General features: G+C 41.1%; 1 protein-coding gene across 1 annotated transcript in view; it reads right to left on the bottom strand.

Moving 5' to 3' along the window:
- Window positions 1–18,116, bottom strand: part of grin2bb (glutamate receptor, ionotropic, N-methyl D-aspartate 2B, genome duplicate b) — a 65,059-nt gene that overhangs the window by 15,790 nt on the left and 31,153 nt on the right. Inside the window, exons 4-9 of the mRNA XM_070915400.1 lie at window positions 16,419–16,611; window positions 6,755–6,869; window positions 6,337–6,542; window positions 4,551–4,722; window positions 2,121–2,274; window positions 662–787 (exon numbers count right to left, since the gene is read on the bottom strand). Of these exons, the coding sequence (XP_070771501.1) occupies window positions 662–787; window positions 2,121–2,274; window positions 4,551–4,722; window positions 6,337–6,542; window positions 6,755–6,869; window positions 16,419–16,611 (966 nt within the window). The remainder of the gene's footprint in view (window positions 1–661; window positions 788–2,120; window positions 2,275–4,550; window positions 4,723–6,336; window positions 6,543–6,754; window positions 6,870–16,418; window positions 16,612–18,116) is intronic.

Raw genomic sequence — 18,116 nt, 5'->3', positions numbered from 1 at the left:
GTGTATAAAACCTGGAGGAAAAAAATTGATTGAATCTGAACCATTGATTTTGATGGGCAAATTGATTTGAACGGCCTGCTGGAACCGAATTTGATTCAACAGGCTAGTGTTGTTCCATACTGTCAGACACCATTAAACCTGACACATATTTTCAATGTATGGTAATAGATCTACTCAAGTGTATTCATTGGTTTTACAGCCCTAGATGTGGTGGTGTAACAATGTAATATTTGAGAACAATAAAAAAAGACATTGTAATGTGAGAAAAGTGGAGTCTTTGTTCACACAGTGATGCTAAGAATACTTAAGATCACCTATCTGGTTCTTGTCAATGATCCTTTTCATTAGCGAAAGAGCTTAAGTGACTGTAGATGTAGATAAGTACTCCAAGACATCGAGTCCCAGCGCTCCAGTTGCACTCATTCAAAAGGGATTGTGCACATGGAGCGCTCTGTCTGAATGGAGAATTCAAAGTAACAAAACATGCCAACTCAAGTCTTCATTCTAGCACACGAGACTGCCTGAAAATGTGCCTCATTGTCACCTTTTTGGAGCATGGATTGATTGGGTCTGAGCTTGTGTTTGTGTGTGTGTGTGTGTGTGTGTGTGTGTGTGTGTGTGTGTGTGTGTGTGTGTGTGTGCGTATGTGCAATCCTCTCACCTCGCCCATCTGCCAGACAGCGATTGTAACCCACCGGGCTGAAGTACTCAAACACAAACACAGCCACGGCTGACACGATCAGCAACATCACAAACATCATCACCCAGACATCAGCGCTGAAGGGCTCTAAAACACAGAGAGAAGGGGGGGGGGGGGGGGGGTTGGGGGGGGGGGGGGATACAGGGTGCAGCAGGGTGCAGAGGAAGAGGAACGGGGAGGGAGGGAGGGTTGTGGGAAGACAGAGAGAGGAAGTTCATTAAACCAAATTAAAGAAAATGATCAAATCACCCCCTGGTATCAACATGATTATTTGTATTCAGACGTTATGTACTGTGTGCTTATTGTTGCACACATTGAGTGTGTGTGAACACTAACAGGCACTTCTCAGGAGAGAAACTGTGAGGAAGGTAGGTAGGTAGGTGTGAATGGACAGATGTACTCAGTGAAATGGGCAAAAATTTTCCACCACTTGGACTCTGCTTTGCAATTTTCACACACAGAATAGACTGTGACAAACACCACGGCACTGCAGTTAACTAAACAATTTCACTACAAGGTCCATCAGCAGATGGAGTTGCCCAGGTTTCATTTTGCTGAGCATTTAATTGTATTAATGCCCACTTTTGACAATGTTTTTCAGCAAAAGCCATTCAATGTATTTACAATTACCACTCTATATATTAGTTGTATTTAGTGGCGGAGTCTGCCATCTCATTGATAACAGCCTGATTGTTTACTGTTCACTCTCCTACAGCCAGACCAGAGCTGCATTAACTTACCACTGACGCAAACTGAACATTTCCTACTGCTGCTCGTTCACATTAAACGTGTTTGACTGGTGAAACACAGGGTGGCTTTTATTTTGAAGCAGCAACAGAAAACGTAATGTATGTAGGTTAGCACAGACAGCAATCGTTCATCAAAAATACGTCTACAAAACTTTTTGGGCATTTTGTGGGTCCATTTTAAATATTGCAGGGAGTAATGGAACTAACCAGGTCTGAAGTCTTTAGGATTACAATTACAAGGGCTTTAAAACACTTTTTTAAAGACAACTTCTGTGTGTGATACGATTGAAAGCTCCAGAATAGCCACTAAATGGACCTTGTGGTGAGACCATTTTGTCAACTACTGTTCCTGAGGTCAAGAATAAAAACTTCAGTCTCAGCCATTGCACAAGATAACGTACAAGTACATACGTTTTGGTTTTTAGTAATTGTCACAGAAAAACACTCGTTTTATGTAACCAAACATTTTATGTTTTGTGCTGCTAGGACACACTGATCAACATGAGTACACAACATCACACTTGTTTCGTGAAAAATGTACTTGTACTCTGTGATTGTGCGTTACTATGTGATGAGTGCATGTGTGTGTGTGTGTGTGTGTGTGTGTGTGTATAAATGTTCTAAATTGTGTTGTACATCTTGCCAGAGGCACCAGGTGCGTTTCTCCTCACCAAGAAAGGCGGAGGGGGAGACGGTTCCGTTGCTACGGGAGACCATGACACTGATCCCCGTCTCAATGAAGGGCACAGAGAAGTCGATGACCTCTGACCTCTCCTCGTTGATGGTGAGCGATCCCACTGCCATGTGGGCATTCTTCAACACCACCTGAAGGTCAACCACGGACAGACAGAGACAGACCGGAGGGGAACATGGAGGGTCAGTGAGCACACAGGGATCAATATTGAAAACACAATCATGATGGGAAAAGTATCTCAGCGCTGCAGTTCACACACAAGCCACCATCTTTGCCAAGTATTTAACACGCTGTTTTGGTCACATGGAAGCAGGAGGATAATTTCTACACTGGGTCAGTATTCGACTCCCCATGACCCGGCCTCCCTCTGAGTGTGTTCAGGTAAATTTAGCCCTAAGTTTCTGGAGCCTTGGGCCATGAATAAAAATGGAGCACAGAAGACTGTGTTAATGAGGGATATGTATGCCAGAGTGAGCAGGAATCCTACGCACTGCTTTTTTTTCCCTCTGTTTGTCACACTTCTTTAGGCCTGACTTCTCTTTTTTTCTCTCTCTCATTCTCTTTTCTGTGTCTATTGTCCTGTTTTCCCCCATTCAAATGAAATCATTAGCTGCTTGCTTAGGCATTCAAGGACATTGACTAATGCAGGCATACATGCATGCACTGTACATTTACATAGCATTGACTTTATGCTGACGTCTATTTCATGAATTTTATAACTCAATCTACAGTAGGTGGATTTACTGTAATTTTATATTACCCGGCACATTTTAACTCATCTAAGTTTTCAAGATAATAATAAAGTTGCTTGCTCTATGCCATAATCAATGAAGTTGGACATCACATCGATTTGTAAAGGCTGCATTGTGCTGAATGTCTAATGTGTGCAGGAGAGAAGTGAGTCTTTCCCTGAGGCTGCTTTCTCCCTCTCTCCTTCTCTCTTTCAATCGCTTTCTATCTGTCTTTTTCTTTCTCCATCTGCGATGAGGAGCCTCATTGTCCTCCTCCTGAGGTTTTTGCGGAGCTGATCACAGCTCCCCCTCAGGCCAGGTTGAGGGGAACAAGTGTTCGATGGCTGACAGAGAAAGAGACATTCAGACATTATAATTAGCCCTATTATAAAAATAAATTCCTATGGGCACCAAAACACTCTCCCTGCTTCTTGCAGTGTTAGTATTAGTATTAGATTACATATTTACTTGCTTGTTTAATTTTATTTTTAAATTTTGAAAAGCAATTCAGTCTGTGCATTGTATTCATATTGTAAAGAAAAGTGAATTACAAACTGCTTAACAGTAGAAATGTGAGAAGAATAAGAGCAGCAAAAGTGATGAGCAAAGGAAAAGAGAGTGAAAAAGCAACAAACATACGTTTAATAAATAAACATACAGCACAATAAATAAATGAAAACGCATTAAATTCAAGACATATGAATCCATAGCTATATTTTTGAAGCATTGCATTTTGGTTTTAATTGCCACAGTTTTCTGGTATTTTCTGTCAATATTCGTGTAGCCTTGTTTGCAGCTCCCCTGCAAATGGTCAACATTCAATCAAATCAGGTTTATTTATACAGCACATTTTAAAACAACCAGAGTCCAAAGTACTGTGCAAATTGAATTGAATGGCACAACAATAGCGAGTAAATGAAGTGAAGTAAATTAATTTCCACTTTACTTCCACGGAGGTTTCCATAATCCTGGCATATACGCTGGTGCCGTCATGGAGAGAGAATTTTCAAATTGGTAAATACCAGTGAATTTCTAAATGTCTTCCATCAGGGTACATTAAACAAACGCAGTGACAGAGAGAAGCTTGCTAACCAAATTCTCAGTTTATACTCTGAAATCACAACTTTTCTCACTCTACAAAACTTGATCCCTGCCACTTGAAGCAGATATTTATTTTTTGGGATATCACTTTTTTTTCGCTGTGTCATTGAAAATAGTGTTGCACGTCTTCAGGGAGGCATGCTCAATTCAGTAGTATAGTTAAACACATACACATTGACACACCACACAATGATGAGCTAAATGGACGCCAATTAGTAAATAGAACTGCAGTAATAGTGAATATACTGGTGGTCTATACTGGTTCTGATGGAAGTCTGATGGAACACGACGAATATAATTTAATTTTAAGTATACTGCTCTATTTAGTCACTCTGCTGGTTCAGTCATGGTTGTATGGCGAGGTCTCCAGCGTCCTACCAGCTGTGAAATCCACCATCAGCTGATGTGCCAGCAGGTCTGTTTGAAATCGACCAAACTGTCATTGTGGCTATTTCAAAGCTGCTGCTTCTGATGTTGGGATATGCTCATCAGAGCAAGAGTTTAGTTGTACAAGAACATGAGGAATAAACGGAGTGATTGTGTTTATGTGTAAAATAAAAGCGAAGTGTCCTCACCTCTCCAACCATGCCGTTCCATGTCCCATTCACCTTCTTGCCGTGTTTGCCGTTGGTGACCAGGTACAGGTCGTAAGTGAACTTCACCGCCTTGGCAATCTTCTTCAGGATGTCAATGCAGAAACCTTTGCAGCAGCGCTTGATGTAAATCCCTGAATCACCCGTCTGATTACTGGTAGGTGGGACAGAGAGGAAGAGGGAGGAAGAGGAAGTAAAGAGGAAAAAAGATTTCAGCAATCTGACATTAACGTTACTTTTGGGTTCAGGTATAAAACCATCAGATTCAGAAGAGAGAGGACAAGTGCCATGTGCTGACAGTATGCAGGTTTTCATTCCAACCAGGTTGTTTCATTGATGAGCGCATGTTAAAAAAAGACGACACCTGGGGTCAGACGCATAAATGATCCACAGAAAATAAATAGGCAACTCTTTTGATAATTTATTAATCGTTTCAATCACTTTTTAAGCAAAAATGCTAAATATTTACTGGTTGCCGTTTCTCAAATGTGAGGATATGCTGCTGTTCTTCGTCTTTTATGATAAACTTTAGATCTTTGGGCTGACAAAACAAGACATAATCTCAGGCCCTGGCATTTTTCTTCATTTTTAAAATGTTTTAGACCAAATGATTCATCAAGAAAATAATTATATGAATCGATGATGAAAACCTTCATGATTACTGAGATAAAACGCTTCGTATAACATGGAATAATGTGGACACAGGGGTTTATCTATCCAAGGCTGCGTCCACATATTTCTGCTTTTGCGCATACAAGGACGAATCTACACAGCTCCGTGCATCTGGCTTGTGGAGTATTTTTGGCTGGAGAGAAATCCTGCATATTCTCTGTGACATATTGTTGCCTATCTCTAAAATGCTGTGTGTGGGGATGCCTTTGAAGGAAGAGACAGACAGACAGACAGACAGACAGACAGAGGGAGAAAAGGGGAATAGAAGAATAGGAGAAAGAACAGGGTGAAAGATCAGTCAATAAAAAAACCACTGAGCCAGAAGATGTAGGACACCCTCAGGAGATTTCAGGTAGGCCAGTGATAGAAAAGGAGGCCAATGAAGAAAATTCATTATCACACACCAAGGAGAAGTGGATGGCAAGAGGGTCAGGTGAAGAGGCAGGGGAAGGGGACAGAAACCAAGACAATGGTCTAGTTAGCAGTAGAGAAGCAAGTGGAGGTAATAACAGGACACTGAGAGATGGTGAGAGGATGAAATTATTTTTTTAAGTTTTTAAAATGCAGTGAAGAAGAGAATCACGACAGCATGCTACAGTGATGGAAAGATAATGAACAAATAAGCCAAAGACATGCAAAAAAATTGAAAACTCAAGGAAAATGTACAATCATTAATGACTGTGAGCGGGTTTAATAAAAGCATTGATTCGTTTCTTTTTTCCTTTGTTAAAATTCACAGTTTGCATAATATTCTGCTAAACTACAGATGCAGCTGTTGGTGTTTTATTGTTTTTTATAACTAATTTGGAACGACAAGTAACTTTAAATACATGCAGATGGTTACACAGTGTACCAGAAAAGTTTTAAATCATTAATTTTGCAGCCATATTGATGTGTAAATCACACTACGTTTCATTAAGCTCTATTTTTAGCACTTGCCTCTGTAATAATCCTACTGGATTCATACAGTAAAAAGAAATCCGATTTTTTTTTTACTCCTGTGAGACATAGAATTTATGTCTTAAGGAAAAAAAAAGGAAACAAAACCTAATACGATTTTTTTTTCTGATGTCCAAATCCAACTCTAAATTCTCACTTGAGTTTGAGCTGTTTGCGGCACGGCACAGTGTTCCTCATGCAGGTCCCACTGAGAGGGTCCACGTCCTCCACAATGACAAACGGCGCCTCCTCCAGAGTCACGATGGAAAGGTGGTCCTCCCGCTCCTCCGCTCCCGAGTACAGCTCAAAGCGAGGCCACACATGGTACCTCATCGTCAAAGAGCCTCTCTCCCACTTGCCAACCTGCATGAGTGAGTGGGAGGAGGTCTGTGTGATATACAGGCTACTGTAACGGGTACGTCAAGTGGCAGGGAGACACTCCAAATGAAAAAGTGGCAGACACATCACAGCGGGCGAAAAATACAAACCAGGAAAAACAGACAGATTAGAGGAAGAGAGAAGGAAGGAACAGGACGCAGAGAGGGGATGAGAGTAGAAGAGGAGAAGATATTCACCCTGTCCCATTGTCTCTCGTTGTCTAGAAGAATGACGACCAGTTTGGGGAACATCTGGTGACCCTCTTCGCTAAATGACAGGTTTCGGCCTTCAAATGTCACGTTCATGAGGTACCTGAGGATGACAATTCAAGTTTGAGTCAGAAATATGAACTGATCTGTCGGCAGAATTTAGACCTTTGACATTACTTCTTCACCACAACTCAGGTTTACAAATTCATTATGTATATATTATAAGGCCCTTCAACAAACTTAAAATGAAATTCATACATTTTTAAACAACTGACAAAGGTGACATCAAGACGAACTGAACATGTTGTATATATAAGGTATATCAATATATATATATATATATAATGACATATTATCACCCAAGTTGTTGTGGCTATGTGTTAGCAAACAGTTGCTTGTTTACACATCCAGCAGACACACATTAGCATTCATCTATAGTCGTGTTTCTATCCATCTGGTGAATATGTCCAATCTATCTCTCAATCTCTCCTTTTAGCTCAGGTTTTTTGGTGTCCAGAGCTTCTCTGCTGAAAACAGCTGGTTCATGGGAGCTGTGACACTGAACCAAACAGTTAAGTTGTGGCGTTGTAGAACCAAAACAACGAGCCGACAGGCGCTAAAACGCTCCGAAGAGCTGAGAGGAACTGAAGAGTCGAGTGAAAATTCTCTGTGGGTTCATCACAGCGACACCTTTCCACGTTGCACATGATCAAATGTTGATTAATGCAGCACAATAATACAACATAAGCGAAGTACCAGTACATCCGTGCTATAAGATGCTGGTAACTTCTCTACTGATTACTCATAAGGCTAATACACTCACACTATAAAACAGTGTGTGTGTGGAGGGGGGGGGGCCCTATTTTATAAATATTCTCAAATGTCTTGAACATTGAAATATTGAGCCAAAACATTTCAATCTCAAAGCGTATTCGGCTGGTATTTGTAATGACTCAGTGCTCAGTTCAAATGCTTGGCAGTGAAATATTAGTAATGTTCTTTCGTGAAATGTGTCGGTACATGGGTCAGAAAATAAATTCTGGAGATGGCTATGTATAATATCTGACACCCACGGGATTTACAGTATGCTTTTGAACACATTTGCTTTGTTGATCTTTGATTACTTTCTTCCATTTATATATTTTGTATGTATTTCATATTTCTGTGTGTTATGCCTTTAAAAGACGGATTGAGGTCCTCAGGTTGGACCCCATCGGTTGTTCCCATAGTGAAGTTTAGGACTAAGCCTTTGCTGGTAAAACACCCAGACACACATGTACGTGTTCATATGTATATTTCTGTGTATAAATGTAAATATCTGTATTTTATTATCCCTTTTCAGAGTACTCTTGATTTTTCTTATCATTTTATATTGTTTTATGTTTGTTTTTTGTATTATTAGTATTATTGTTTTGTTTGTTATTGTCATTATTAATCATAGTAGCAGTAGTAACCTTTGTTTCATGCACCCTTGCTATCTTGACGAGGACCTGTGAAAGACCATTTTAAATCTCAGTGAGGTGATTTTCTAGTTAAAGATATATATATATATACACACACACACACACACACACACACACACATATATTGTATCTACTGTATGTATGTTATTTATGAAGTGAGGCGATGAAAACAGAAAAGGCAGAAGCACAGAATTCAACTTCATGATCACGTTAACTAAAAGCAAGGACACTGCTTCTAATGCTGCTGTTGTCCACCTTAATTGACTAATTGGTGCAAAGGGTGGTTCGTTTGCGTAAAGTATGGCAAAGATGGCCCAGTTTGAAGCTTGCCAAAACATATGGCACCTGATAGACTGAGACACATAAAGGAGGAGTACAGGGAGGCGAAGTGAGAGTAAGTGAGAGAGCAGGGAGGGCGAGGAGATCAACAAGAAACCAGGAGTGAAAGCTGGAAGGAGCAGAGAGTGTATTAACCGCCTGTGTGAATACACATCAGCATATATGTGTGTCAACAAGTGTACAGCAGTGGCAGATAGGCTGGAATCATCTCTCTCTCTCTCTCTCTCTCTCTCTCTGCCGCCTCCTTCCCTCTCTCTTCCTCGTCCTTATCTGTGGGCTGCCATCACCATGGAGACGCTCTGCCTCTGAAACAATCCACCGGAGAAATAAATATCTTGTCTGAATGCAAGGAGTGAGGGGCCGTTTGTGTGTGTGTGTGTGCAGACTTTTTAAAGGAGGTGCCATGCACATTTTACCCACCATCATCTCCAACCAAGTCAACAGTGTGAAAAAAAAGACAATAAATCTATTCATGAGTGAATAAAAAAAAACAAACGCAGACAACAGATGAGCAATGGGCCTGAAACCTACCCAAGATTTTATCGCAAGTACCTCCTACTAGAACATTCAGTACCTCTATCTGTAATGTCTTCGACTATATTTATATCCCACCTCACACACACACACACACACACAGACCTAAGTAGGCTACATGCTTTGAGCAAGTCAATAATATGACTCAAGCCTCCGTGAAATGCCTATTGCTGCATACTGGCTGGCTAGCACACTAAAAGTGCTGTAATGCGCGTGTAACATGGGATTAGAGCATAATCTCAGTTTGAATAGGGAACCAAAAAGATCAAGGCGGCGTGGGTGGAGGCTCAGGAGGTCCAACTTGTTGCCGCCCTGACGCCATGGCGACCCATGCGACCAGTAGCGGCCTCTGTGTGTGTGTGTGTGTGTGTGTGTGTCGTCATGACGGTGTGACATGTGTAAGTAGACGCAAAAACCGCAACATAGGCACGCAGGGAGGCTCTTAACACCGGTATAATGTAATGTAATGTGTTGCCATGGCACCCACAACCACACAGCAATTTTCATGCAATCAGCTGCGTTGCCATGGGAACAGTAATCTCACCCGAGAGAGGCTGGTTGAAAGCGAGAAAGAGAAAGGAGTATTTTTCTGTCTAAATCTGAGTGTTTACCCACTTCCCCTCATGCTGTCTTTCACTTTCAGATCAATCCCTCCATCTCGCCTCAGAGTAGTGCGTCGAATCACACATCAATAGGACTCATCTGCCCGTACGTTAACCTGTGCCTTTACAAAGACTGATGCATGCTGTGAATTTACAGCAGAGGAGGCTGCTCTGTTTATCATTTTGTATCCCTGTACTATTGATGTAGCTTTTATGTGCCGTTTGATCCCTCCTCATGTCAGAATTCCCCTCTGACTCTGACTGCTGGAAGAAGAATAAAAAAATAAAAAAATATAAAACTAATGGGACGAGCTACTAACAGAACCTCATGCGGCTTCATCACAGCCATATGCAGCGCTTGTGTGCGCCTTGCTCACCAACTGTTCCCCAACTAATCGCTTGGCTGTGAGGGGAATTTATTTTTTAGTAACAGAGACACTGAATCATCAATGGCATGGACACAATCCCTCTTTTTTCTAAAAATCTCTTCAAACGTATTTCAGAGCCACTCGATATGACTTTCTTTTATCTCTGAGTGAAGCCGTACAGGGTCACAAATTCTCTGTCGCTGCAAATGCAGGGATGCAAAAATATATATCCCTGCTGTGCATGTGTCTAAGGAAGTCTGTCGTGCACGCACACACACACGCATGTACATACTGTATCAGGTTTGGGTGGATGACTCATAATCTGGGATGACTACAGAAGACCTGCCTCTGAAGAGTTACCAGTTACTGATGAAATGTGTAGGATAGAAGCAGTGATGGTGTGAGGAGACTGTGCAATATGTATAACTATAGACAGGGCTGTACTGCGAGAGACATTCAGCCCTGGACTTATCCTCAGGGACCATATTACATATGTATCTATTGGCAACCCTAACCTACACAAAAAAACATGCAAATGTTTAGCACATTTTGTGTCATGTTTTACGGTAAGTAACACTGCAGAAATTGTTATTGTCACTTCTTTTGTCTTTCATGTTTTATTTCCTATGAAAGATGGGTAACCTGTAGTTTAGCCCTATGCTAACTTGAATGGGGATAAAGTAATTCAATCATTCTAGGCTTTCCAAATGTTATCGGACCAAATTGTTCAAATTCTGATAGTGAAACGAATCATTTCGCTGGGGTTGTGATGCTCAAATCAATTTATCCTCCGTTTTACAAAACCACAGCAATTGTTACCTTCAGATATAACAGGTTCACAGTACGAGAATTCAGAAAAAATTCACATCAAAATTGCACTGCCGTACCATCATATTATTGTATTTCTTTAAAAAATCATGACTTTTTTTCAACATTATTTTGTTTTAACGATCTGTGGAGGGCGGCAAAACTATTTCGCTACAGGGGCCTGTAATCATTTGCATAAAAAAGCCTAGTTGTAAATAATTTATTAACTTGTAATAACTTTCATGATTGCTGGTGTCTCCAGTATGTGTCATAATTAAACATTTTGTTATCTGATCGTCTGCCATTCCTAAGTAGCCAACAAACTAAAATCTTTTCTGCACCATAAATTTGAGGCTTTCACTTGAATTTCCACTCAAACATAACAATAACTTTTTCTAAACACAAAAAGATAAATTCATTGTTTATTTATTGACTCATTTATTGCTGGTGGCGCAGCTCTGACAGCATAAATACACACGCAGACTGATGAGGACGGCACACAGGAAAAGATGTAAGGCTCTGAATCTCTTTGAGCTGCAGCCTTTAATAAGTGAGTCCACAGGAGCTCCATGTGATCTGGGCCCATGAGGACCCCTGTTGAGCAGGAGGCATCAGAGAGCTACCTGTGGAGTCTGGAGAGAGGGAGCACTGTATCACAGAGAGCCGTCTCTCATTTCAAATGTGAACAAGGGCTCAACAGGCGAGGACACTGACCTTCCACAGTCTGCAGACCTCAAATACTCATATACGCTTTTTTTCTAGTGGCCGTCTGTAATCTCAGAAAAAAATAATGTGTCCTTAACAGCACATGAACAGTCATTACTAAAAATGTTATTATTAGAGAAAAGGAGGCAATTTGGCACATAGTGAGTCAGAAAGGCTTTCTAATACTTTCTCTGATGATCTCATCTTACTTGTGGAAACTTACCAAAGCATACTTCAACACAACAGGGAAACTCGAACAACTACATAAGTCGCTGGAATTACAAGTTGTACTCACGACGGTCCTATGACCGAAACATTCACTTTTTTCAATTTGATTCTTATTGCATCTGAAGAGCCTCTTCGTAAGTCAGTGTGTGGACATTATTTCCATTGATATGGGACGGTTTATCTTGGCCTGACACCACCTCTTGAAAAACCTGGATTCAAGAGCACAAAGCCGTTCACATTTGTTTGTCTGAACTCCAACAAGTGCCAAATTATTGATTGCATGAGCCTTGTCTTACTACATACGACAGAACAAATACAATGAAATAAATAAGTGAATACAACATTTTTATGAGCTAACACTGGAACAAAATTAAAAGAGACGTCTTCAGGGCAACACTGCTGCAGGGTACATTAAAGAAGAGGTCCATTATAAACACTTCAGTCAGTGTTAAAACTAGATAATGGCCATGTACTTTGCATTTAGCTGTTTTTTTCTTACTTTTGAGGACAATTTGTCAAATTTAGACAAAGTGATGTCATATCAGTCTGTGAATGTATACACCTACAAAATCTCACATACGGCTCCGAACATGTATTGAGCAGCACATGCAATGTAACAGATGTGTAATGGTGTTCACTGATCCAATAAGTAAACCTTCCAATAAGTACAAGGCCATATGAAATATTGATTGGTTATGTCTCTGGCATTTCAGTGTCTCTCACAGGAAATAGTGAGCAAATGAGCAAAATTGAATCCAGGCTCAATAAAAGTAATCCTGTCCTTAAACACACTAATCCTCCCTCCTAACAATGTATTTAAATATAGAAAATTAGGATCAACAGTTTTTTGACCGAGGAAGAGAGAGAGAAGGGGGGGATGAAGGGGGGGATGGAGGAGAGCCAGTATGGCTCTCCAATTTAATGTTTTTGCTTCATTTAATTGAAAGTGCTTTTCAGTGACAATGGCCTGCTGTAGGAGCATCACAGAGTGAGAGAAGGAAAAGAAAGAAGAACCAATGGGTGAAGAGCAGAGAATATTTAGGAATCCACACAGTCCAGACAGAGACCTCGGTGGAAAACAGACACAAAAAAGAAAATAAATAGTGAAGAGTGACACAGATGTGTAAATGTCTGACCCACTTCCACGGTCTTTGAAAAGAGTCATTTGTGCTCTAGATACCCAGAAGCACAATGAAATGCCCAGCTTGCCTTCTAATAAACAGAGCCAGGATTTATTAGACAGCCACATTTATTGTGCCTATTAAGAAATACAATACTACAGCTTTCCCGCTACAGGAAAAAAAAAACTTTAAAGGTGAAATAGGACGAGAGTAACATATTCGCCGTACATGCATGAGAGGCAGCACAGAGGTCAAATGGCCTGCAGAAAAGGTTTTCCACTGCGCTCGACTGGAAGGCTCGGACCGAGCGCAAGCAGCCAGCCCACAGACATGAAGACAAATGTCTCGTCAGATCACATGAAAGCAAAACTCACTACAAAATATTAATCATCTCTTACATCATATCTACCAGTGCGGCATTTTATATCAGCGCAGGGATTTGAGAGGGAATTTGAATGCAAGCGCACATCCACAGTCAAACAAATAAGAGAAAACATCCCTTTCCCTGCAACATCCACACACAAATAAGCCCCTTAGCGCCTCAATCCAAAGCCACTTGGAGCACATTTTCTCATTATCCTAGCGTTCCTGTCCTCTCCGTCTGGCAGGAAACAATGGATGGCCTCTAGAGCTCTGCGTGTGCGTTTTCTTATTTGTGCTGGGGCGTGTGAGTGCTTGCGGTGTGTGCATGTATTTATGCATGCATGCATGTTTGTGTGTGTGTGCCCCCCGTAAGGTCAAGCAGCCCCTAAACAAATATGAGAGCGTGACTCACTGGGACCTCCCATCTCCGTCCATCAGCGCTGACAGGATGGCATGCTTATCCAGCGTGCATGCAGCCCACTGTGGCCTGTAGCTATATAGGACGGCACAGAGACATATGGCCTTATTATTGCTTCTGTCTCTGGGGGTGAGGGGATGGAATAGGTGGAATTATGTGTGTGCGTGTGCGTGTGTGTGTGTGTGTGTGTCTGTGTTAAGCTGTTTCTAGCCTCTGGGGTCACCACCAAAATCCACCCATCCAAATTCTCTACCTTTGCTCAGTCGAATGAAGAAAAATCGAATGGCTGGTTGGAAAACACACTCACAACACAACACTCTCAACACACACACACACACACACACACGCACACTCAGCACAGTAGCGTCCCAGGTGTGTGCCTGAAGGATGATTGAGAGCTAACCCTGTGTCTGATAGTGCCCCTTGGGGACTGAAATATTCATGGTTGTTGTGTTATTGTTATCTCAGTCCTGTTGGTGGCAGGAATCCTAGGCGGCACGCGCAAGTGCCCCCGATATTAAAAACAGAAACACGGGTAAAGACAAGACCAAAATTTACAGTAATACATCAACCTCAACCGGGAGATTAATGCAGTAGTGGCAGGGGAGGTTGCATAATGTTTCCCTGGTTCTTCACATTCCTCAAATTCAAACTGACAATGAAAAAAACAAAGCAAAAACTGAAAAATGTTAAATATTGGGGGGGGGGGGGGGGGGGGTGAAAGGCAGGCAGGCAGGCACATAGGTTTTGTAAGGCTAAAATACATCTCGTAAAGAATGATATCATTCTAAACTTCTATTAGATTAATTAGATTAAGGCCTGAAGAACAGTTAAATGTCATGCTATAACAACATACGTGTGTGTGTGTTTGCATGTGTGTTTCTGTGTGCTAGCTATAACCCCACTCTTGTTCCTTGGCACTTTTTTCATTAATCCGGTTGTCCCCGAGCATTCAATTAGCTGTGGAATCTCTGATCAATGTGAACAGTAAAAGCGTGCCCTATGAAGTTAAATGGGGATTAATTATTGAATACCAATGCTCCTGCTTGTACTGTAATGTGCCAAAAAGCAAAACAGGGAGGTTCAGAGGAAGAGGAAAAAGAAGGATGTTTTCCTTTAAAGATGGCTGTGGGTTAAGCTAAAGATAAGACAAGATGCTGTTATAAGTCTGAAAGCTGATGTCTCAGTTCATCTTGTGTTTTAAGTTTTTATTGGCTAATTAAACACCTTAAACTCTTTAGGGAACGTGTCTGCATTTCTGTGTGTATTTGTAGTCCATGTTGTACTGCATGTGTGTGGTCGCAGAATTTGCTGGTTTCATTTTGAAACGCTTCAGCAACCAAAAACCAAACTACACTGTTATTCTCCCAGTTATTTTACCAGCCAGTTCCTTTGGCTCGGACTCATATGAATACAAAAAAAAGATTTCATCTGCTTTTGTTCAGCCCATCTTTTTGCATTGTGCATGACGACCTGCTCATTTTCTGTACCAAAATACATTTCAAAGCCTATAAAACTAGGTGAACATGGCTCATTGCTTTTTCATTTGCCATATTATTTTCAGCAGGGAAGATTGTCTTTCCTGGACCTGGGCTCAAACTCGAAACCATATTTAATCAAAAGCACAGATTGTTTGTTTGAAGTTAAGGCTCTCAAAGACAAAAGATCTGAGCTGAAAATATGATGGAAAAGCAAACCTGTTCATTTTGCGGGGCAATTGGCAGCCTTATTCCAAAGCCTTTGATCCTTACTCATCTGACCGTTCACAAAGCCACTTAGTTACCGTCTGTCAAGCTTTCCATTCTTGCACGGCACATAAGCAGCGTGCAATGATAACGATGGCTTACCACCAAAATTCACAGTAATTTCTGAAACAACGGATCCTTGATTTCTCACTGGTGTACAACTGTTGCTTCTCTTTTTTAGCGGGCAAACACAGATTTTGAGGTCACTGTCACAAGCAAATTGTATCAGCTGTAGCTAGCTAGCGTAAGGTAATGCTAACACTTGGTTCAAAACTCTTAGTCTACAGTGGACTTAACGTTTTGTTGTGAAACGATAACGCTGTAAAAGGGTCTTAAATATCACATGATGGCTACTTACATGACATAATACCACGCAATGCTACATCTTTGGACATCTTCAAAACGTTTCTAAAAACCTAAAAATCTCGACAATCACTGCTACTATCATCCATATTCACGTTTTTGTTTTGTATGCCTCCTAAATGTCCTTCTTGGGTCCCTTGAAAGGCGCTATATAAATGCAAAGTTAAAGTTATTATTATTATTATTCATATACAGGATTTGAGGATGAGGAATCAAATGCAACACTATTTTATATAAGTTTGGCTGTAATCTCACTAATTAACGTAGTTAGCTAATAAACTTTGGAAATAATGCTAGGTCACTACTGTAGGTAGTAAGCTGGTTAGCCTGCATGCTAACATGTTAGCTTATGTACACTTTTGCTCTCGTGTCTTTAGTTTTGTAAAGGCTAAAACACTTGAGCCTTCAGCATGTAGAGAAATCCAAAGCTTGGCAGACCCGACGTGCCGTTGGTAATCCATGAATGGACAAACAATGTTTGGGTGCGTGATTTCACTTCCACATTTTCAGCTGACTTAACCAATTTTCGCATTTGTCTATCCCGGCCCCTCCGCCCTGCTCTCCCATGACGACGCATCACGGTAGCATTGACTCACTTCAGTATTTCCTTGGAGTGGCCGGTGTTGGAGCTCTTTTTGTCAGGTGTCCCGAGGCAGCTTGACTTTAGCAGGGTGTGTGGCCCCCGGTCCAGCATCATGGTGGAGGTCGCCGTGGCAATGACAGCCACTGCATCACGCACCCTGGCCTCGATGTTGTAGTCCCATTCGTCATATGACACCGAGATAAGCCCTGGGACAGAGAAAGAGATGGAGGGAGGTGAGAGGAAGGGATGTATTTCCATAGTGGGAAGAAAAAGAAAGAAGTAGAAAGAAATATGGAGAAAGATGAAAAGGAGGGAGTGAGAGACAGAAAAGTGTGAGGAAGAGAGGGAGGATACAAATGGGCAAGCAGAGGCAGAGTGCAGTGAAAAATAGCCAGAGGGGGGAAAGATATACAAAAATGAAAACATTTTAGAGGAGGCTGAAAAGTGGCAAAACACTGAGATAAAATTAAGATTGCAATCATAGCTACAATATTTTAATTTGTTCCAAGCCAGGGTGGAGCTGTTTGCTAAGCTATTTTTAAAACAAATGCTCGTACATGTTGAGAAAAATAGCTGAATATGAGCGTCAGTCGAGACCGTGGTCATCTCTCAGCTCATTTTGTTATGCTTGGCTTTCCAAGCGTAAGGAACTGCTGGCTATCAGATGTCAGCATCTATTTCTTACACCCATAAACAACTGCGTTTTCGGGTCACTTTCCGTGGCTGGTTTGGATTATGTGTTCACATTTGGAACCCGCACCGTAAATCTATTGGAAAAAGGCAAACCTGCATTTTCAGGCAGCCTCTGTGTTGTTACTGGCTTCACACACATGTTAAAATGTGATTTTATTTTCACCTTTCCAAGCAAATGGAACCACAGGAGCAAATGCTTCAAATAAACTGCTTCAAACATGCTTGGTTTGAGGGGAAGGGTGCAATAAAGAGCCACTGCAAAATGACAAAGGGGTCTCTTTCCTGCCTGACCCGATTCCCATCAACAACATCACTGGGAATTCTCTTAATGATGGACTCCAGTGAGGCCAAAGATCAGACTATTATTAGAACTGATAGCCACAATATGAAAGTGAAGCTTGTCAGTCGACATTTATCTCATATTTATGTGAGGTATTGTGTAATAAGTCGACGTAAAATGATCAGATATGACCAAATGAACTGCAAAACAAATCACAAACTCCCTTACCTGAGGTTAACAGAAATCAGTATGCACCCTAGCACTGACTGGCACAGCGTAGTGCAAATACACCAGGAGAACATTTGCATATATGCAAACAAGCCCATCTGTCACTTGTGCCCAAATTTTAACTCAAACTTTTTGGATAACTTCTCACATAATAATGTCATACAGATTTCAGTGTTTTGCACACTAAACACTAAAGCAGAGGAGTTGCTTACATGAGTTTGGCCCCTTTGGTTTAACGTCTGATCTCTGAACCTCAGATTAGTTGGTGGGATACTGACCCTGTCGGTACAGTCCTTCAATAAAGTTGTACATACTGCATATGCTTAAATTCAAAGTATGTAAAAAGGACGTTCACATGAATCAATGATATAATATACTGATATGTTGACTGACTGTCTTATTGCACAATCAATAATGCGTTCTCGTGTGCTTACAAAAATATTATGATTCAGGAAGTCACTTTTTCTCTCCTGATTCTTAAACTCAGGGTTTCTGCTGATACTGAGTACT

This window comes from Enoplosus armatus, chromosome 2, assembly GCF_043641665.1.
Source record: "Enoplosus armatus isolate fEnoArm2 chromosome 2, fEnoArm2.hap1, whole genome shotgun sequence".
NCBI lineage: Eukaryota > Metazoa > Chordata > Actinopteri > Centrarchiformes > Enoplosidae > Enoplosus > Enoplosus armatus.
This window is presented reverse-complemented; position numbering and strand designations above follow the sequence as displayed.